This window comes from Pavona decussata, unplaced genomic scaffold (assembly GCF_977016875.1).
Source record: "Pavona decussata unplaced genomic scaffold, jaPavDecu1.1 SCAFFOLD_344, whole genome shotgun sequence".
NCBI lineage: Eukaryota > Metazoa > Cnidaria > Anthozoa > Scleractinia > Agariciidae > Pavona > Pavona decussata.
In genome coordinates, this window is record NW_028145729.1 from 328,730 (window position 1) to 352,080 (window position 23,351).

General features: G+C 38.7%; 1 protein-coding gene across 1 annotated transcript; it reads left to right on the forward strand.

The window, feature by feature from the left end:
- Positions 1-109: 109 nt before the first annotated feature.
- On the forward strand, positions 110-22,933 carry LOC146453217 (F-box DNA helicase 1-like). The gene is made up of 22 exons (XM_085096900.1): positions 110-1,222; positions 2,095-2,222; positions 2,870-2,987; positions 3,374-3,558; positions 4,256-4,378; positions 5,036-5,133; positions 5,827-5,905; positions 8,695-8,784; positions 10,232-10,490; positions 11,067-11,145; positions 12,190-12,276; positions 13,208-13,344; positions 13,951-14,050; positions 15,195-15,316; positions 16,113-16,182; positions 17,004-17,110; positions 17,553-17,634; positions 18,217-18,318; positions 19,407-19,513; positions 20,314-20,355; positions 21,021-21,107; positions 22,357-22,933. The coding sequence occupies exons 1-22, from the start codon at positions 161-163 to the stop codon at positions 22,486-22,488; spliced, it is 3,396 nt and encodes a 1,131-aa protein (XP_084953026.1). The 5' UTR covers positions 110-160; the 3' UTR covers positions 22,489-22,933.
- The last annotated feature ends 418 nt before the right edge of the window (positions 22,934-23,351 follow it).

The following is a 23,351-nucleotide window of genomic DNA, read 5'->3' on the forward strand; positions in this document are numbered from 1 at the left end:
CTTCGTCAGAAATGATGCTTACGATAATTTTAAGCGCACTTTTATCTCTATATTTAAATTCTGTACCCCCACCCTCTCAGAAAATAAGAAGTCTGGGTACAAGCGCGGATTTCACGAAAACTGTCATGGCGTTCAACGGTGAAAATATTTAACGAATTTCATGGCTTTCAATTTGTCTCCTCGAAAAAGGCGAAACAAGACTGTTTTATCGCCACAGCAAAGTATAATTCGGAGCTACTTTACTCCGAGGAATGGAATCACGAAAGAAGACGTGAACTTTCTCGTAAAGCCCGCGAAAGAGCCTAAATTTAAACGTCCCGCTTCGGGAATGACAAGAGACAGTGATGGACATTCGGATAAAATTACATTTACATTCCCTTCAGCCGCCACTGGCTTTACAACAGCGGCAAAAGTACACGAGCAAGCCTCAAAGTCCAAGGAAGAATTATTGTCAGGTCAGCGCGATCTAGAGGGTCGAAGTTGCAAATCTTCAGTTTCTTCACCTCAAGACTTGCATTCTCAAACATGCGCTGATAAAAACAGCTTTAGCGACGATTCGGCGTATTTCTCAAGCGGAGGAAAGCAAGCTCTCGTTGACGCACAAACACGTGTTGCACCACTACCGCTGATAATGTCGTCTTCGAGTTCAACATCTTCAAGTAATTCATCATCGACGTCGACCTCTTCACGGAAGGTCAAGCGCGCACAGAATCGTCCAAACCGCAGAACTATTGAAACACAGAAACGCTTCAAGCAGACTGTGTTAATTTCACTTTTGGACAGTGAAAATGGGGAAGAATCGAGCGATAGTGATTGTTTTATGGTAAAACATGTGGCTCGCAGGAACAAAAATCCCTTACATGTAAGTGATTCTGATGTTGAGGAAATCTCTAGCTGTTCTCAGACAAGCGCTTCACAATCATCTAATAGCAATGAATCAAGTCAATCATCATCTCCATGTACAAAGTCTGCACGCTCATCTAAATCTTCAAGGCGTACCAAAAAGCAGTCATCAGCGTGCTCATCCATGTATGGTCTAGTTGGTGATGATGTCAGTGAATCAGAAGACGATTCAGAGGATTTAAGCCATTGTGGGACTGAGTTTTCTCAGCTGCCAGTTGAAATTATGGAGAATATCTTTTGCCAGTTGCCCATCATAGACTTGATGTTGAACTGTGTCTTGGTTTGCCAACAGTGGAATAGCATTATATCAAGAGATTCGGTAATATCTAAAAGAAATTAAACAATCCAAAAACTGATTAAGTAATTTAAGGTGGTGTTACAATAGACACTAAGCTGATTTAGCAGCAGAATGGGAATGTCAGTTGACAACAGCACGCACATCAAGAATACCCAAAGATAGTCAAAATAGACTTGCGTCCAGACTTATCTGATGTTCCTGTCCTATTGCTAAATCAGCCTAATAACAATTATTTCCCATGTACATGTGCAACCACTCCCACCACAGGTAATACAGGTATCCCTAGGGTTTTCAATAACTTAGTGTAACTTGGAATTCTACCAAGAAAATCAACATTTATAAACAAAAGGAAGTCTTCCACTCTTTCTGTCTCTTAGTCATTTTTAAATCCTGAGTACAGTGTATTTAGCTGGCTCTTTACGCTATAGTTGCCAGCAGTAATAGCCGATTGTGATGGCTAGCTCTCTGTCCACTGCTGTCCCCCTCCCCTCCACTACACAAACTAGCCTCCCACCTACATGTATATAAAGTGTATACAGGGTATCTATTGTTGTAACTGTATTAAATGATCTACCTCATCAGACCCTAGCCTCTAGAGGGATGAAGTCCATTTAGTCAGTAAACATACATATAAGGGGGCAATAAGTGGTCGCATCACCTTTTTTGCAGCTACACTAACAGTATTGCAGAGAATGGTGCCAGGAAATAAACCTGTGAACTTGTCAATATAAATAATAATATTATTGTTGTTAGCTCATTACATTTGACTGATTATTAGCACTGCTGGCATCTTTCGCTCATTAAATACATCAAATGATTTAATAATTCTTCTCTCTGAAGCTCTCTATTTTCTGTTGAATACTAGTGCAAATATGTCATGTGTTGTCTTTCAGTTTATCCCCTGGAAGAAGAAATATTTCCGTTTGAAGAACCGAGATTCTAAATGTGAGGATGAGATGATTGAATTACTGGATCAGAAAGGTCTTTTAGAGGTGGAGTTACTTCCTGTTAATCTTGCAAGGTATGATAATGAAAAATAATATGTTTCCTTGTTAAACAGTGAGAGCTGTTGAACCTTGCTGACACAACCACTGACAGGCCATGAAATTTTGGTCATTTATTTATTAGTAAGAGGTCTTGATAGTTGTTTTAAATATTGTGATAGCCTGCATGTGAATGTACAAAAAAAGGAAGGAGGTACATACATGTAACTATGTATAAAATAATAATATTGAAAAAATAATGCTTGTAACTAGGATTTTTTATTTGTGTTTCCTTCAGTCAAATTATTAATAATTTTTTGTTGTTTTTTGAATTCATTGAATCAATTTATTAGGAGGATAACAGTTAGTATTAGGGGAATTTCCAAAAAGTGTTTGTTGGTCATGTTAACATTGTACATGTACATGGTGATTGTGAGTTTCTACATACAAACATGATTGAGCTTTTGCTTGGGCCATGAAAAAGAGTTCATTGGCATAATGGCAATGTGTTCATATCAATGGGGTGGCAGTGAGCTGAGGTGAGACTTGGACTGTAAAAACATGACTTTGTATTAACTGCATATACACAAATATCTCTATGCAATTGTTTAGTACATGTAGGGCCTAGACAATGTTCATTGTTAATTTTAATTTGTATGTTTTTTTTTTTTCATTTTTATTTTAGTTTTATGAAGGATTTTAAAAGAAAAGGACATCCATCATTGGTAGAAAATTTGAAAACTCATTGCAAGTTCCCATTGATAAAAACATACTTGGAAACAATCACAGAGAGCTCAAAAGTGGTAAGTTGCCAATTACATGTACACCTTTTTGCTCTTTATTGGAAGGAAATGAATTTCTATCAGGCTGCCTGGGTGTTCATTAAATAAAATTAATGTAAGAGTGTAATCTTTTTGACACAAAAAAAATCAATATTTATTTATTGTCTACATGTCTTTATTGCGAGAACAGCAATCTTGAAATAGCTAAATTCATGTACCTGTTACTAGCCACTGAGCTACATGTATTAATGAGCTAAAACATTATAATTATTATTAGTCTTGAGCCTTGAGTTTATTCACTCCCAAGTTAGATTCTAACATCTTAACATTTCCAGTTGTGGCAATCTTCCTGAGCTCTGCATCCATGACAGCTACAAACAGCAGTGTCATTTTGTTTGTTGTTGTAGGATCCGAGTCCTTGGTCAGCCATTGCTCTTTTGACATTGCTCTGTCAAACAGTTTACGAAGTGCAAGAAATTGTGTATTGCATGACAAGGTCCACTTCATGTCTAGTGCAGGACATCCTAGAGTGCTTTTACTGTCTGGCATCAATTTTTTATTCCCTTGAATCACAGAGCAGGATTGGAAGTGGGTATGTCATGTTAGGTCTGCACTGGTAGCACAGGTCTTGTTAAGAGCTGGTAACTGGTTATTTTTACTGTACCGTCTATTACCGTAAATGTTACCGGCTATTGTGAAAAATGTTTCCGAAATTATCGAAACTGCTTTCAAAATTCACCCTATTTTGAAAAACTTTGTCCTTGTTTTGGGAGTTTCCTTTCCATAAATAATGTAGAAACATTCAGCAGATGATATCACGTTAAAAATCCATTGCCTGTAAAGAAATTGCTCTTGGTTTGAGCATTTTCTTCCATCAAAGACAATGCTGACCTCTAGCTTCCATTCTTCCTGTGGCCTTCTCGGTCCCATCATTCCCTGGGAGGTGGCTTCCACCTGGTGCTACAAATTTGTTACCTCCATTTACAACTCTTAAAAAGAACCGTGTGGTTGTCTATTTACATGTACCACAGTGTATAGGAAAATCTTTGCTTGATTTTTGTAAAGAACATTATTTTTATGGTTTATGTGCTATATAAGTATTTTATTTATTTACACTGTACATATTTATTTAGAAACTCTAGCATGATTTCCATATGTATCATTAACCTTCCAAAAGGTACTAACAATGTATATACCTGTACTTATAAGAGTAGAGACTCTTAAAATGTTGAGTGACTCTATTCAAATGTTTTAAATAACTTATTTTCTCTTATAATTGTCCCAATCAGCCTACACTACAGAGTATTCTATACACTCTACTTGTACGAAAATGCTTTTGAGGCAACGTGCGCTTCCATCAACTCTGTGTTTGATCAGAATTTTACTGGACAGCAGTCTATTATGAGATACAGGTGAGTATATGGACACAATCTATTAATTTTAGTTTATTTTAATATTATTAAATGAACACTTCAAGTGGTTACAGCTGTAGTTACGGGTGAATATTTATTTCAAGACCCCCATTTTCAACCACTCCCTTTTCATACATACCTCTTACTAACCTCGAGTTTGAGGTCTGTACTGTAAGTTATGGACCAAGTTTTTTTCCTGTTGAATTATGGCCAAGACGCATGGGCCATAAATCAGCGGGAAAAATCAAGGATCCATATATAACTTCCAGTAAGGACAGAGTCTAAAACAAGATTAGTAAGATATTTAAATTATAATTATCTCTGAGGTTAATTGGGTGCACAGGAAAAGAAACTAGTTGAAGTCAAGGGAAATGGTCAACAGAATTTAGCGGGTCGTACAGTGAAATGCGGCCCACAAAATTGACCAATCACACTTGTGTACTCACTGAGAGATATAATTTAAAGTTGGTTAGAAAGGGTTTGAAAAAATTATTAATAAAAACTGGTTTGGAAAAAAATAACCAGTGATTAAGCCAAAGTAAGTATAATTGAACTACAACTTGTTTGTTAAATTCCACTGTTATCTTCCAGAGTAGAATAATTTAACATACATGTAGCATGACTTGTCTATTAAAACAAAAGTAATTTGCTCTTCAGATCTCTTTCTGACAAGCTTCAGCTAACCCACGAACAAGTTCGAATTATCAAACATGATGTTAAGAATGGAGAGATCATCAAGATCATGGCATTTGCAGGTACAGTAGATCAATATTGAAGGGCTTTTTGGCTTTGGGCAAAAAAACATAAATGAATTTTCTCCAAATACGCCCTATTTTGAGACCTGTTTTCATGCAGGAAACTTTGTTGTGCAAAATACTCATTGTGTAAAATAAACAAGAAATTCATGTCCATGAAGCTTTTAATTAATACTTTTCAAGAAATTGGAGAGACCTACATGTACACTGAAGAGTACCTTGTACACTCAACTGATTTCTTTTGTATGATTATACAGTAGACTTAACCAAGATAGTAATTTTGGTCTATAGCTGCATTATGGCTAAATTATACTCAACAATTGAGTCAACTGTCAAGGTAGATGTACATACATGTATAGTCAAGCTTAATTCAATTGAGTTTGATGCAACAAAAACATGACCTTTGAAATCAATCAAGCATTACATGTACCTTGGTTTAAAATTTAGCGCACTTTTATTGTGAGATGTTAAGTTGACAGTAATTTATTTTCAGAAGAGATGGGCCCCTGTAATAGTCAAGCTTTTATTCAATTCAGTTTGATGCAACAAAAACATGACCTTTGGATCAAGCCTTACACATACCTTGGTTTAAAATTTAGCGCACTTTTATTGTGAGATGTTAAGTTGACAGTAATTTATTTTCAGAAGAGATGGGCCCCTGTTAATTGTAGATTTTGATTTTGTTTTGTTTAGGGACTGGAAAGACAACAACTTTGGTTGAATACACAAAAATGAGGCCTATGGAGAAATTCCTAAATGTGGCATACAACAAGTGAGTGAGGTTAATTGTTGCCTTGACTAGTTGTCTCTGCATTCAAGTGGCCTGATCAATGTGATACTAGGCACAAATAGGATTGCATGACATTGAGTGAGTGGCTAGGTTAGCAAAAATAACAGATTTTAATTAATTTTGTTTTATACAATCATGTAGATTACAGATGATCATAAAAATTAATGTAAATTAATAAAAATTAACAATATTTTTAATGCAGTTATGCATTAATAATAATAATAATAATAATAATAATAATAGTAATAATAATAAAAGAAGTTTAATTCCATCATTATCGCAGTTAATCTCAATTACAATGTGGTTACAATTGTACAACTATAAAAATTACATACATGTACTGTTAATCAATCAATGAGGGACTTGGTTACAATAAGTTTCATATCAAAATTACAAGTAAATTCATACTTATGTAAGTTAAAAAATGGGTATAAAGTCTAAAATATAAAGATTGTTGAAAGCTAAAATAGTGCTTGGGAAAAAACTACAGCGCAATCTTTCTGTCCTACATTTAGTTAAATAAATGTATATTTATTTATTTAGTGCTTCCTCGTTTGATAGTGATGCATGCGCTGTCTCGTCATTGGAAGATGTTTAACAAGAGGTCCTCCTCTTGAGATCTTTTCAAGAGTTTTAACACAAAGTTCACTACGCAATTCGTCTAATTAGTTCTTAAATTTAGGAAATAGAGAGCTTCTGAGTAGGAAAGCGCGGGAACTATGATTTTGAACGCACGTTTCTGTATGCGTTCTAACTCTTGTGAGAGGTAGGAGGAAAGAGTGTGGTGCCATGCTACACAGCAATATTCTAGTAAGGATCGTATCAGGGCGGTATAGATAGTAATTGAAGGGCTGGGAGCATAACCGACTTATGTCAAATTTCAGCCCGTTTTTCGATGTAGCTCGGATTTGTGCAAACTTTCGCATGTGAACTGCGATTCGATTGAAAACCATTGTCCAGTATTTTTTCACGCCGCTTTGTGTTTCGTATTAATGCCATTGAGAAATTTTACCATCTTGTAAAGATATATCGGTAACATTATAGACACTGGATGACCAAAAGGACAATGCACTGAGGATTAAATACTTGTATTCAATATACACTCGTTGTCTTTGAAACACGGCACACGAAAGCGGTGTTTTTCGCGGGAGCAACGAAAAGAATACTGTCACGCTTTTATTTGATTCTGTTACAAACTACTACGTACGTGACAGGAATGTCCGAAATGTAAACAGTTACATCCTCCAAGAGAAAATGTGTCCATTTCCTGGCGTAAAATCCAGCTTTGTCCCGTTTGTCGACATATCACTCTTCATAACGCAAAATACTAGCATTCTACACGATTAACAGGAAGACATGTAGCCATTTCAAGGATTAACAACGATTAACGGCAGTTCTATTAAAAGGTAAAGACTATCTATTCTTTTTTACGAGCAGTCGGTGTTAACCGTTGAAAATCTATGTTAATCGTACTTTTATTGAATCATTGCCTTGAAATTGTCAAGTTAATCGTTACATACGGAATTTCAAGCCTGGCAAACCACAACTAAGGCTTGCAAAACACCTTGCACATGGCGGGATTTGTCTCTGATGCTCCCGCGGGATTTGATAATCGAATTGAAAAATTCATCACGGCACAGTCATCACTACCAAGGAGGGATCCTTTGGACAACATTTCCACCAGTTCCTGTGAACTGCATTCCTCAATTTCATAACTTTTCAAAAGATCCATAGATGTTGATGCGTTTACAAACTTCACCAAACAAAAGCGAAACCAACTAGCCAGTACGATACGCAAGTTGTTTATCCCGACTGCCTTGATCTATTTTGGGCTTGTTACAACCCGCAAAAGCAAACCATGATATCATCTCAAACGTTACTTATAGAAACAACAACTGGTGCAACTAAACACGGCTCGTGGACAGTGGAAACTTTTAGCCTACCGATAATTTGGAAAACGAGTCTGACGTGGACAAAACCTATAAAAAATTTGCCTTCCAAGCGCGTTCACTTGTAGACAAGCAAACTAACAAATACCCCTCCCCCTCCCCCTCCCCCTCCCCTTGACTCAATGTTGTCTTTTGGGTCACGAACAGTTTCCTGGCAAGCATCACTTCCCACATCAACATTGCATAAGGGGGAGGGGGGAAGGGAGAAGTAACTGTTGTAGAATTATGAAGGGAGTAACAGTAAGTGAGTGGTTTTTTGGCTGTCTGTGTTCGGTTCTCATTGCATAGGGGGAGGGGATGGGAGGGAGAAGTAAGCAAGTGGTTTTTGTTCTGTTCGTGTTTGGTTTTCTCAAGGAGTTTTGTCCACGATTGTAAAACCGCAAAATGTTTTCCAAACCAGGGAGAGCCAAAATTCGGACAAATCCGTGCGAAATCGAAGGCCGCGCTAAAATTCGACATAAGTCGGTTATGCCCTCAGACCTTCAATTAGATAATTAATCTCAACACCCCCTCAACGGAGTACTCGGAGTATATGAAGGCGTTAATCATTATTTAAAGAAAAGCTACCAAATAAAGCTGTTGGCGGACAGTCGATAAACTGTGGGCCAACGAACGGAATTCAGAAAACAAGATGGTAACAAAGTTTCCTGTTTATTAAAAAAGATATTAAATAAAGTGAGGTACTGTATGATAAATTATTACTGAACAGTCTCTGGTCATAGCACAGTAAATGTACGTCATAATAATTTTAAACAGACAAGTCAGCATACAAGTTTTTGAAATTTGTGTGTTTAACAAGTTTTTTTTTTTCTTAATATATAGATCCATTCAGGAACATGCAGTGAAGATTTTTCCAAGAAATGTCGAGTCTCGAACCATCCATTCTCTTGCTTTCAGGGGAGTTGGACATCGGTTAGTTACATGTAGACAGTGTGCTTATTTTATCTTTTTGTTGTTGTTGTTGTTGTTGTTGAATTAACATATTATATTCTTACTGTGAAAGTTCTGCCTGCATTAATTTATATAAAGTGGTATGTGACTAGCCTGCATAGCTGGTGGTCTTGTCCACTCATGAACTCGTATAAAATTTTGGTGGTGGAGCAGCCATGAGTGGCATTTAAGCCTCAAGAAAGTTTCAAATCACCTTTTCCCCATTCCTTTTGCAGCTTCACTGCTTCTTCACCCAGCTTTCGCCTAACATCCCACAGCTCTTAGGCACAAGCTAGTATGTGATCTACATGTACATTCCGAGACTGCAGTACAAAATTCATTCAGTTCATTCTTCGTAAAGTAGCCTTGGTATAGATAATTAACAATTATTCTACGAGCGCGATTGGATATGAGATGATAGATACACTGTAGCCAACGAGGCGCGTAGCGCCGAGTTGGCTATAATCATTTCATATCCAACATGCACAAGTGGAATAATTGTTTTATTAAAAACAATCAAGAAAAATTGCTAGATCTTACTGCTTTCGCTGTGCAAGAATAAACAGCAGAAAATTTAATTGTCGCCATTTCTCGGCCATGGTATAATGGCTCATATACCATGGCCGCTAAGCCAATCAAATCCCTCGAATTGCATTATACAATGATTCAGTTTTTAATAATTAGTTTTATAACATACTAGGGTTTCCATGCAGTACACAAAATCCACAGTGCAGGCTAAAACTATGCAAATTTGGAGCCTTTTCCTGACTTTTGCGAGAAAAAAACCCCCGACTTACACAGTCCCCTATTCTAGTAAACTCCTCAAGCAGGGTTCGTACGGGTCATGGAAAACTTGGAAAGTAATGGAATTTTAGAATTTCATTTTCCAGGCCTGGAAAGTCATGGAATTTAGCTGTGGGTCATGGAAAGTCATGCAAAATGATGTTTACTAAAAAGTACAAAATAAATTGGGGTTGTTTGCAAAGAAAATAGTAAAAACATACCTTAAATGAAAGATGATTTCCAAGAAAATGGTCAATTTTAGGTCATGGAAAACTTGGAGAAGTCATGAAAAAGGTCATGGAAAGTCATGGAATTTCAAAAGATCAAAAGAGAAGAAGCCTGTTCAAATAATTACATCAAGCACAAGGAAGAGAGCTTCATCCCATCTCCCACATGTAACACCAAGAAGTGGGTGCATGAATTGTTTCAGAGGGAACAACAGAGAAAAGTCCTTTGGGTTTTTCACCAATTTTATTATAATTAAGATCGCTTTCCCAAATCCCCTTAATTCACAGTCTGTAGTGGTTTGAGTTTGAGAATTGCAGTTTAACTATAATTCAGTTAATTTATAAAATAATGGGTTGCATTACATGTACATAATGTTACCAGTGTGGTAATAAATTTACTGTTCTTTGTCCATTCACAGCTACAAACACAAGCTTGCCTTTGGACTGCGGATCAGCACCATTATGAATGCACTCCCATCTCAATCTGGGTACCTGCATGCCAGGCGAGTTGAGAACACTCTAAAGAATTTCATAGCCTCTGCTGACACCACTGTGCAAGCCAAGCATGTCCCACCAGCAAACAGTGCAGTGGTTGATGTATCTTTATCAGAAGGAAGTTTGATCTTTGGTGTCCATGGAGGAGATATGAAGTATTTAAACAGTGAGAAATTTGTGCGGGTAGGTGTTCCATTTTGAGACATTATGGTATTCAGTTTTTGCAGTTGTATACAGCCCCTGATCAGGGTGACCTGTGGTCTATACGCTTTCCATTCCTGATGTATATATAAACGCTGTTACTCGTATCAATCTTATGTCACTACTTAGTTAGCTTGCATTTAACTTTCTAAATAATAATTAGTCATTTAGGTGTTTTATTTATTCATTTATTTTCCTATTTAATTCTTTTTCTCTTTGTTTAATGAATCATTTCTATTTTGTGCTGTTAATTTTCGGTTCCTTTTGAGCGTGTAAACGACGATCAATGCTACCCACCTCGAATAGCCCTTGCTAATTGTGGGTATCTAATATTGTAATACGGTGTAAGTCTTCTCTTATAATAAATTGTTGTTGTTGTTGATGTAATTCTCAAGTGGAAGAGAAAAGTGTAATAAAAACGACCCTGTTTGCTTCCATAATTTCATTTCAAGATTGTATAATGTCCACTGATCAATTTTATTGTCATTAATACAGTGTACAATGTAATTTATTAGCTATAATCGTCGTTAAATTACTGATCTTCTGGTCTGATCATAGAAAGTTGTGTCGCATGCTGAGGGCCTGTGGGAACGAATGAAAGATCGTGGAGATAAGGAATTTCCCATCACCCACGATGGTAAGTTAACAGTACATTTGAAGCTTCCAATTCGACATGGAACGCTCTTACACCTTTGAATCAAGTTCCTCAGTGGAGAGCTGTTTGTGCACCCTGGGTAAATGAATTACGTTTACGTTTTCTAAAAAATGTTAATCAATAAAACCATAACATTTCGAAGCTAGTGCATGCAACAGGCGCCAACCGCGGGAAAATGCGTGCGCGCAAGTCACGAGCGGTTTTCTTTGAATTCTGATTGGTTGAGAAAGTGGTGCAAATTTTTTTTTTAATAAAGACTTTCCGTCGAATGGCATGCTTTCCGTGCGTTTGTCATCGATCGTTTTAAAATAGCGGTTTTATGTCAGAATCAAAATTACAGAGCGTAGCAAAGCTCAACCAAAGCAAAAACAGATTGATGTCAACACTGAATTGAAAACCACTTTAAACTTGCAGTACATTGCTTTTGCCTTGTTCGGGTGCAGTTATGCAAGACGTAATTTTTACTTGTAGTTCTGTGACCTATCTGTCTAATTAGCAGTTTGATTAATATAATTTATACAGTAGGTGATAGGGGTTTAGAAGACCATAGAACACAGACGTCTGGACAGAAAAAACTTTCCAAGGAATGGCCTTCGTTTCAAAGTGTCCATGCCTCCAGGGTGATTGCCTCGATGGTGAAGTGATTACCACTCACTGACCATGAGACATGTGGTTGAAACCCTTTCCAGATAACGTTTTCCTTTCATTCCATCCGAGATATGTGTTAAAAGTCGTCTTTAAGTAGTTTTTCACTTTGAAATTCACGATAATTTATGGCAAGTTTGCATGCTAAGGCTTTCCCCATCGGGGTGCGAGGAACACGCGCGAGAATACGCGTTTTCAGTGTTCACGCTTCACGTTTCCTGCTGTGAATTTTGTGAGGGAAAATATGGGAGATTTACAGTCTAATTGAAGCTTTTTCTTCGTTACTTTTAAGGCTTCGCATGGGATATGTTTGCTTTTGTGATATTCTTATTGGTACCAGAACATACACTTTATAACGTGTTTAATTTCCAATGTCCCCAGGTTATCTCAAGATTTACCAACTCTCCAGACCAGTTTTGAACGGGTTTGACTGTTTACTGATTGACGAAGCACAAGACTGTACCCCCGGTAAGAACGGGAACACGGAAGTAAGCAAGCAATGTACGCATGTAGCGAGAACAGGAGCTCTTTCACTGTCCAAGCACAGCGGCAAACCATAGAAGAACCACTTAAAGTGTAACGGAGATTTGGCGTTATTATGAAAAAAACAAAAAACAAAAAAAAGCATTTTTGTGTTAACAGAATAAAATGAAAGTGAAATTTAATATAAAAATAAAGTCAAATTTAAAAATATATTAAATGTATAAATACAGAGAAATGCAGCTTCTTTCACTAAACACACCGGACCGCGGGTAGGGAAAGCTAATCGAAGCGGACAGAGTAAGACAAGAAGAAGATATACAATATATTAAAGAGGCACTAAAAGAAATAAGGGAGTAGAATATACTAAGAAAAGGAAGTGATTACTTTATGAAATAAATGAATAAATAAATAAATAAATGTGGTTATGTTATGAATATTGCAACAGTTTAGAGCTCTTTCACTGTCCAAGCACACCGGCAAACCACGGAAGAATCACTTAAAATGTAACGGAGATTTGGCGTTATTATAAAAAAAACACACACACACATTTTTGTATTAACAAAAAAAAATGAAAGTGAAATCACTACCGCGAAGAAGGTTTGGATAGGTGATCTTAATTATCACAAAATTTAGTGAACTCTTGCTTTGAATTTCTCCAATAATTATTATTGGTTTAAGAAGCTATATCAAACACTCGAAAGGGGGTTTCGTCCGATTCCCAAACACCTGAAAGTTGGTTTAAAAAACAACAATAACAAAAACAAACAAACTCGGCTGTGCCTCGTTTTTACCAACCCACTGAGATTGGAAGAACCCCTCTTCGTTGTGTTTGATGTATTACCTGTAGCGTTTGTACTTCAGTTCTCGACTTTCCACTGTAACAGGGGTTTTTTTTCTTTTTTTGCTTTATCCGTAGCTGCCTCAGACATTCTCCTCAGACAGAGTTGTGCCAAGATTCTGGTTGGTGATCCCCATCAACAGATTTACGCATTCCGTGGAGCAAGGAATGCTCTTCAGGAGGTGGAGAGCACTCACACCTTCTACCTCACCCAGGTGAGCAGAATTCAGTCGGAATTCTAGTCCCTTGAAGAAAATATTTCGCTCTATACACTATCACACGGCGGTCATGTTGAGTCTCAGGAGAATAAAAGGCTTTGTTTTTGCATGGCAAGCATTGCACTGAATTCGCGTCTGGCCGAGGCTTGCCGTGTGAAAACAAAGCTTTTTATTCCCCCGAGACTCAACATGGCCGCCGAGTGATAAGGGTCTATAGGGGCGTGATGGTGTAGTAGTTAGCGCGTCGGACTTTTGATCGGACGATTGGAAGATCTGAGGGTCGGTGGTTCGAGGCCGGGTTGGTCTCTGCATTGCTGTGTTGTTTCCATAGACAAGAAGCTCTGCTCCACATTGTGTCTCTTCGCCCAGGTGTATAAATGGGTTCTGGAGACATACTGTTGGGGGGCAACCCTGTGATGGGCTAACATCCAATCCTGGAGTGAGTACATGTAGCAATACTCCTAGTTGCTTCATGCTACAGAAATCCGGGCTACGCTCCGGCCGTGTGGGCCACTTACATGTAGGCTCGTAGTGCGACTTTACCCTTTTAAAATAGATTATTCCCTTATTGATTATGAAAGCCTTTTCTTTGCTGGCTTTTAGTCTTTCAGGTTTGGTCCCGAGATAGCTTATGTGGCTTCTTGTATGCTTGATGTGCTAAAAGGTATACGGAACAAGACTCTTGTTGGAGGAGCCAAGAAAGGTGCATTGCATTTTTGATGTCCATGCAAGCATGCTAAAATTTAATTTAGTTTAGCAGTAGATGGTTTTAAAAAGGGCGGCCAGATTTAAATAATGTTTTGGATAACGCAGCAGCTCTTTAGAATCATGCATGCACATACAAGGAATAATTGGTGCGGTTTGAGATACTTGTACGGAGATGTTCGCTATAGACCGCATTTGAGATTACTAGAGAGATTAGAGAGATTTAGCATCGCGTTTACGGCAAACGGCAAACGCCAGGCTGAAATTTTCTCTTTAATGACAAACAATGAAGATTTTTTAGTTTAAGCTTATCTCCACCCAGTCGGCGACAGCTATCGAGCAAACACGAAAAAGAGAGAAGTGAGTACGAGAAACACAAGTTTATGCATTTTAGAACAAACAGCGGCTTGACGTTTCCCGTTTGGCGTTAGCCGTAAACGCGGAGCTAAATCTCTCTAGAAATGCGTTTACGGCAAGCGGCAAACGTGAGATTTGCGTTCTTGTTTTGAAGAAATGAGTACGTAGATGAGAATAGGGCAAAATAATTCTGGTCGTTGATGCTAACGCAAAAATAATCAATCTTGCTGAGAAACTAAAAACAGCGAGCGGCAAATGTAGGATAAACATGGTCACGTGGTCATTTCTGCCGTTTTCCGTAAGCATAATTCTGAATCTCTCTTATAGCGACAATGTACGATATTATTAATTTTTTTACGATGGTCACTCAATGTAACTTTCTTTTGTGCAACGTTTCATCGAGCCTGAAGTTGTTCGTTGTTGGCGCGCGGCCGAACGTGATGTCGCCCGTTAAGCTGATCGGCGCCAATCCTCACACAGGCGGGCTTGGCTCGTCCGATAAGTGCGATGAGGCCTGGGAATGAGGCTACAGTAAGCAAAGACAGTAGCCCTCCACCCTTCAAAAGCTCTATTTTCACTGTACCCTGATAACCTGCAGCTGCATTGTTTTTTAGGGTTGGGAGCATTGTGCTGTTGTTCGTTCTTTTGTTCTCTCGACCAACCATGTAAGACGTTGTAAACAGTGCAGGTCGCCCCAGCAAAGTTGTTTTTTATTTTATTTATTTATTTATTTTTTGAGGAAAACTACCGTCAGACCTCGTGACTTGTTGTTGTTCATGTTGTAGGTTCTGTGCTTGGTGATACATCTGGCCAGTTGTGTGTAATTACACGCTGTAATTATACACTGTTTAACGAAACTGTTAATGTTTGCTGTGCGAAAAATAACACCAAAGTTGGATTTGTCGGGGTAAGGAATGGATTGAACATAGCGGTTTTATTACAGTAATGCGAGTGAAACACGCGAGGAGCTCGAAAATTGCCACGCGTCTTCTCGCAGGAGGCAGTTTTCTCGCGCGGCGCGTGGTGCGCTCGCTTTACTGTCCCTAAGAAAAATAAGGGGTTGCTTGTAGTCTAGGTAAGGGGTGTCTTGATCCAATAAATAAGGAAGTGTGAAAGGATCAACTCACTGTCCTTTGTTTCGATTCCTGTCTCCCGCTCCATAAATTACCCTCCATTCCAGTTTCAACCCTCATTGCATCGGTAGTTGTCAAGCTCTTAAGTCCCAGATTTTTCCGGCTTAAACGGGCGACACACCTGGCGATTTTATACGGCGAATTTGATCGCCAGCGAAAATCGCAAGCGATTTTTTCTACCCATTCATGTGGACACACCTGGCGATTTTTTCGTTCTTTGGCACTTCAACCTTGTTCCCAGGCTCCATCGAGGGGCGTTTTGAAAAGTCATGTGATAAAATCGCCCAACCTGATTGGTTGACTTTACTGGCGATGAGCGTAGAAAGCTTTAGGTCTCAACAATCTCAGCGATCAAAAATTGAAAATAGAGGGCTGTGAACAGTTTACTGTGTGACTATATCACACGTGAAACGGAGACAGATTTAGTGGTTCCTTCCTGCCTCTCCCCTCCCTACCTCCCTCCCTCCTTCTTACCTGCCTCCCTTCCTCTCCCCCCTCAACCTCTCCCCTTGCTTGTTTTCTTTCTTTTCTCTTTCTTATTTTTTTTTTTTTTTTTTATTTTTTTTTCAGGGTATGCAAAGTCTCGCTTTAGACAGAGTGTTAGATATTCATAAACTGTTTCTTTCTGGAACTAACAAACGTAAGTGAATCTTTCTTGAGTTTAGCGAGACATGTACTTGTTGCGAAGTAGTAAAATGACATTTTACTCAAACGCGTTGATAGCGAAATTACTTGAATCCAAACGACTCGGGAGTGATGTAAGTTTGCAATGACAGCATAACGACTTCATCATAGAATCATCATAACGACTTTTTTATAGAATGATTTTGTAGTGAAACGACAAAGGTCAAGCAGCAAAGCCTCTTGAATCATTAAACAAACTGCCGATATTTCCTTGATGCTCCATAAAAATAATTTGATCATTTTAATTATGAGAGAGATTTATAATTATGTTTACGGCAAACGGCAAAAATGACCACGTGACCATGTTTACCCTATTATCTCACGTTTGCCGTCTGCCGTAAACGCGATTCTAAATGCTGAGTTACTCTTGTTATTGCGCAGACATTCTGCGCATCTCAAGATACTAGGGTTTCCTATGGGTGGTGCCTTCTAATACAGGGATATTTTTGCGCGGTTTAAAACTATACGGAGAAAGCAGAACTTAGCAAGTGCTCTTGGTATCCAAAAAGAAAATTGCGGGTAACCATGCATTTTTCAGAGATAATAAAGCAGTCGGAAAAAGCACAAAAATACTTCGGTATTAGTAGGCACCGTCCTTAATGTTTTTTGTTTGTTTGTTTTTGTTTTTGTTTTTTGTTTTGTTTTGTTTTTGTTTTTTTTAATTTTGCGGGGTTTGGGAAGGGAATGGAAGGAGAAGAGGATAGAGAAGTACTGGTGCAGTTTTAAAAGCTCTAAATATCAACAGCTTAGATTCCAACTCCATTGTTTATTATTCAGCTTGTTTGGGCATCAAAGACCCGTTAATAAAGAAGTTTGGTTCATTTTCTGAACTGAAGAAATACGCCAAGGTGGCTCCCGACCCAGTGTTACTTGGAAAGATTAAGGTAACTTGGAACCTTTTTTGTGGTTGTTGTTGTAGTTTGTATGTTTAATCAGAGGAACAAGAAACGGAATGGTAAATAAGTTCTTTGTTCAATCTATGGACCGAACAAAGACAGCACCGTCTTAAAGCATGTTAATGAATTTCTGTTCATCTTCTGAATTTGAGTGACTGTTTTGTTATTAAATAAACATGTTCATGCCGGTGCAGTGCTCTACCAACTGAGCTATCAAGCCAACTGGGAGCAGGTCATATTGTGAGTTCGTAATATACCCGTGAAGGAAACATATGAATACGAATTTGTCCGCAAACGCCTTATCGAGACGATACGGTAACTTTCTAAATTTACAGTAACAGTACTTAAGGGGCCGCATTGTATTCACTGCTAATTTCAATTCAGTAAGTACATATGATAACATTTGTATGTGTTTTGCCTCTCGATGCAGATTGTTGAAACTCACCACGTGATGTTGCCACAAAGAATCGAGAAGATTAAATCCAAGGCTGTTGGAAACTTGCAGCAAGCAGGTTAATAAAATGCGTGAATAATTGTTTGTTTGTTTCTTTGTTTTTCGGTCGTGGTATACCTTACTTCAGAGATCAATGGGCCCATTTGAGATTATTAATTAGGGCCAGGTTGTTTAACGCCCGATTAAGTTTATCTTGGATTAACGAAAACTTTGATTCGAGTTTAATTACTAAACAATAAAGATGTTTGCAAAAAGATTTTGTCCCTCAGTTTTGACTTTGACTTTCCTTACTATTAGCTTAATACTAGACTTTAAAATTGTTTTTAACGAGCGCGCCGAAAATCTCGTTTATCTTTTAATCGTGGATTAGCTTTAATCGGGCTTTGAAAAACCCGGCCCAGCTCTACACGGGTCATTTCAAGATGGCAGATACTATAAATCACACTTACCATTTTTGTCTACTTTTTTTAAGTTTCCAAGCAGGAACCTTACCACAAGACTACGTTACCGGCCACCAGAATTTGTAATTTTTTGGCTAGATATCCTAACTTAACTCCAAATATAAAGGCTAACCGGTTAACATATTGTAACATCTTTGAATCGAATACTAAATCATCCTACGTTCCTTTCTATTTGGCAGATGTCGTATTTTCTACGGCTCACAAATCCAAAGGACTTGAGTTTGACACTGTACGGGTTACAGACGACTTTCTTCCTGGAGCAGAGCTTGGGATTTCAATACGTGAGTGGCAAATGTTAGAGTTGCCGTTTATATGGCAATAAACAGTAACACGAAGAAGTACTGCTCAGTAGCTTTCATTTGAATGGTCACACTTTAGGATTTCATCCACAGACTCAAAAGATAGAATCATCTTGTACAGCATAATAAACAGCACCACAGAACAGTACTGCTCAGTAGCTTTCATTTGAATGGTCACACTTTAGGATTTAATCTAAGACTCGAAAGTTAGAACCACCTTATTCAGGATAATAAACGGCACCACAGGAAAGTACTGCTTAGTAGCTTTTGTTTGAATGGTCACACTTCAGGATATCATCCACAGACTCAAAACTTGGAACCACCTTGTACAGCATAATAAACAGTTCTACTGGAAAGTACTGCTCAGTAGCTTTCAAATCAGAGTGTCCACACTATACGATTTCGGTCGCAGACTCAAAAGTAAAGTGGATAATATTTAGGTATTGGGGCTTTCAAGTTACGTCGAGATGCTTTGGCAGAAAGCAACAACAAGCTTTATCCCCCCCCCCCCCCCCCCCCACCCCAATTCGGTCACATTACAGTTAGAGCGGTTTTCAATTGAATGTCGAAAGTAATTGCGTTTTGGTTTGGTTTTGCATTACTACGTTCTGTGATTGGTTGACAAAACTCGCGCCACTTTCTCAACCAATGGGATGTAAAAAGCAAACCTTATCGTGCCTCGCTCGCACGTGTTTTCCCGCGCTTGGCGCCGGCTACATGTATTTCATTTGAATTCTGATTGGTTCATTGCGCTGTTTACGCCTGCTGTGATTGGCCAGAGTAAATACTCTGGTTTTGGTTTACTCTGGTTATTTCGCTTAATTTATTATTTAAAAAAGAGACAGGGGGAGCTGGCTATCTGGAATAACTATAGAGTTAAAGGAGATAGTTAAAAAACGACTAGAGATTTCTGCCCACTTTTTGTCAGTTTCCATACATTTATTTTGTAGACCACGATTCGTCCGTTATTTTTCTTAGGAATCGTATTTTAACTGCTCGTAGTCTCATTTTCGTTGGCCCAACAGTACTCGGCTTATTTCTAAGATGGATTAACGTTTCTGCACATGTAGATGACCAAGCAGAGGACGAGAAGAACTTGGTATATGTGGCCGTTAGTCGCGCCAAGAAGTGTCTTCAGCTCAACAGGACAATACTGGGAATACTCGGTTCCAGAAAGGTAACTGCCCTAACACATTCTCAACTGCAGTTTCATGTTTGTTGTTACTGACAGATTTGCGTTTTTGACTAGTGGGTGGTATAAGTTGTTGGCGTGTTTAAGGGCGGTGCCTACTAATACCGAAGTATTTTTGTGCGGTTTAGGACTATGCGGGAAAAGCAGATCTTTTTAAGGGCTGTTGAAATCCAAAAAGAAGATTGGGGGTAACCATGCATTTTTTAGAGATATTAAGCAACAATTGTCCTAAAAAGCAGTAAAATACAAAGCAACGTATGGTGGTTTTTTTTTTCTTTTTCAAAATTGAAGCTTTAATATCTCTGAAAAAAATGCATGGTTACCCCAAATTTTCTTTTTGGATACCAAAACCGCTTGCTAAGTTATGCTTTCTGCGCATAGTTTTAAACGGTGCAAAAATATCCCTGTATTAGTAGGCACCATCCATAGGGAACCCGAGTATCTCGAGATGCGCAGAACGTATGCGCAGTAACAGAACTAGGCACCGTCCTTAATCCTTTTTTAAGAGGGGTTGGGGTCAGGGGTTAGAGCTCGTGCATGTAAAGGCGTCTTCACACGGCAGACTTAGCCCTTTATGTTCTCTTCCCCAGAGCCCTTACGGCTTTTTATTGTTGCGACGATTCAACCGCTGACCAAAAGATCGTAGGCTCTGGAAACGAGGATGCGCCCCTTAGGCCCCAATAGTGGTCAACGTCTAATTTCTCTTTACAACATCACTATTACATCAAACTTACAGGCCATGAGAATAAGTAAAATGATATTGAGTTGATGTTTTTATTTTACAGGAATACTTTACAAAAGCAGTCTTACCACAAGATCTACCTCAGGTACTTGCATACTCCCATAGACCCTTAAATCCTTAATATCAATATACAAAGTCTCCTTTCTGACTCTCATACTTTCCTTGTAGCGTTAGTTGTGGGAATTTGGTGATAACTCAGGACACCCTTTTCATTGCTCACACCAGTCTGCTTTGACATTGCATTGGTGTTGTGAACAGAGGCAAAGGGTTGAAGTGCATTCGGTTGGTCAGTCGTATTCTGCAATAGGAGAATCTTTGTTGACGTCATTGTTCATTTTATGCGTTATTAGCGTATATCGCACATATTTATTCAACAACATGGTCAATATGGTCATGGTGCACTAAATATTCATCGCTCGTAGTCAACAAACGTATTTCGTGTGTCAGGGAGAAAAATGGCAAAATAAAGATCGTGTGCTTTGTTATCAATGTATTGAATAGTAAAACAATTATCCTGCTCAATCTTGCGGAATATCGCCTGATTTTAGCCGACTCCGCCTACGGCCTTGTCGGCTAAGTATCAACTCTTGTTGAACGAATGTTGGGCAAATGTTGAAAGTATCGTCTAAACTGAGAAAGTCTAGTTAACTAAACATCTGCAATGATTAATGTTGAGCCTCTTAGGGAGTTGTCCTTTGCAATGTGACCTCTGTATCCATAAGTAGTATTGACTTGCCACCCAATTCACAGCCTGCTGTCTGCTGTACGGAGTGCAGAGGAGAAATTCATTTTTCCTCATCGCATCACATCGCCGTCCAGAAGGAACCTATCACTTTGGTAAGTTCTCTGCTCCAAACTTACCGTCCATTGTGCTTGTAGCTTCTTAGGCCCCATTCAGACTAGGTACGCTTGCCTGTTTCTAGGGTTGTCCACTTTATGCTCAATGTTTCACACTATTATGCTAATTCTTTATGCTTAACAAATGTCACTATTATGCTCAAATAGCATCACTATTATGCTCCCTAAAACTGTTGTTTTTTCGCAATTTTCCTTGCTCGATTGTTGAGACGACTCATCCGATAAGGCAGCTGACAATGTTGTAGAACTGGAAATGCTGGAAGCCATGTTTTTGCTATTTTCTAACCAGGCCTGATCTTAAAATGTGATGCCTGGGCCGCTGTCTTGTATGAGAATTCTATGCATGGTGTTGGCAAAGTTTTTATAAAATACAAAGGGTCAGTTATTAAAAGACGGTTTAAACGTTGTTTAACAAAACCCGGTTCTAAGTCATTTTCAATTTTGCCAACAATCGTATCTAAACATTGTCCACGGCCGACGGTAACAAGAAGGCTTGCATGTCAGACTAGAAAACTATAAGCAGATGTGGAGGCCCAATGATTGTTGTACGCCGGGGCCTAAGTTAGACAGTTTAGATAACTGGCCCAAAGAGTCGAGGAAACTTTGCACTATTATTCCAGCATAATACTCGATTCTTTTGCCTCACTATTATGCTCAAAATTATGCCGGCATAACGTGGACAACCCTACGCGGTTCTCGGGTACGGGCACTGGTCTGAACAGGATTTTGTCAGTTCCAACACTTTTTTCTCATGCCTCCCTACGATACAGTAATCAAAATGGCGGGTGCTAAACTGACGAACGAGAACACGATTTCTCCTTGGGCACCAAGAAGTCAGAACACAGAACAACGTTCTTTTCAGTTCCTCTGCCCAGGACCCTGGTACGGGCACCTACTCTGAAAAAGGCCTTATTCTTTTTCTTTTTCCTAAGGCCCAATTTGTACCCCATTGTTTGAGCGTTGAATACAACTCACGTTCACAGATAAGAATCGAATCCTGAATTTGCACTCTGTTCGAATTTTACATTCATTCACCTCTCAAACTAGAGTACTAAGCGAGTTTATTGCCATTTTTGCTTCTATTTTGTCTGGGCGGGGCGGAAGGAGGGCTTGAATTATCGCGACTAAAACGCGACTTACAAATTGCGCCTGGTTGAGAAAAGTTAGTGACTTTTCCAGATTTGCACCGCGGAACTCCAATTTGAAATTTCCACATTCTTTTCCTTAGGGTGGGGACATTAGGCTCGACGGTGGTGTCCTATGTCCAACTTGCGCGGTCAAGAAAGCACCTCATCTGGGAAACTTAGCTTGTGTGGAAAATAACAGTGGCCAAATGTCGACGGACTTGGACTTGGATTAAACGACTCAAATGCAAAATGAATCTTTTAAGATGAAATTCTTCCGGCAAAATAACACGAGTGTAGATTGGCGACGGTTGTGCGTGAAGTTGGTTTTACACCGAACGATGTATTACTTTCTAGAGTTATTGGAAACAATGGATTTTTCTTCGCTAAAAACCTCGTTCCCAGGGTCTCTCCTCTTCCCGTCCCAAAGGAGAGACCTTGGGAATGAAGTTAGTATAAAACTTGAACAAAAGTTCGAATTGTGAAGCCTTCGGCTTCAAATTTGCTCCAGAAATTTCCACCACAGAATTGTCACTGCATGTAGCCGTCCATCTCATCTTCCCCCACCAGTGTTACTCACGAGATCGTCTTTTTACTTCGTAAGCATTTTATTCCTTTTTCTACTGTGTAGTATTTGTATGAAGTTAACCTGCGATCTGGATGAGATGTAGGGAGATTGGGGGGGGGGGGGGGGGAGGGTTGATCGCAGGTTAGTATGTACATGTAGTGCACTTGTTTATCTTTTGTAATTTTTAGCAAATATCCTTACCGTTCCGTTACAAGGGAAAGAAAAGAGTATCTCAACTATTAGATTGTAAATACGTTGTGAAATGAATAGAATATAGAATAAAATACTAAAATAATGAAATGCATTTCCTGAGCTCTTTATCCTTCTAGGTTTGATTCGTTCGTTCGTTCGTTCGTTCGTTCGTTCGTTCGTTCGTTCGTTCGTTCGTTCATTCATTCATTCATTCATTCAATTATTCCTTCCTTCCTTCCCTCCTTCCTTCCTTCATTCGTTCAATTATTCCTTCGTTCGTTCATTACATTATTTATTCATTCATTGTTATTCGTTCGTTCATTCATTTATTCGTTCGTT

What these genes read in the sequence shown, in the direction of transcription:
- LOC146453217 (XM_085096900.1), top strand. Translation starts at nt 161, where the DNA reads ATGGCTTTCAATTTGTCTCCTCGAAAAAGGCGAAACAAGACTGTTTTA. An exon ending in ACAGTGAGAAATTTGTGCGG is followed by an intron (nt 10,491 to 11,066) that starts GTAGGTGTTCCA and finishes GTCTGATCATAG; the next exon opens with AAAGTTGTGTCGCATGCTGA. An exon ending in TGGAAACTTGCAGCAAGCAG is followed by an intron (nt 17,635 to 18,216) that starts GTTAATAAAATG and finishes TCTATTTGGCAG; the next exon opens with ATGTCGTATTTTCTACGGCT.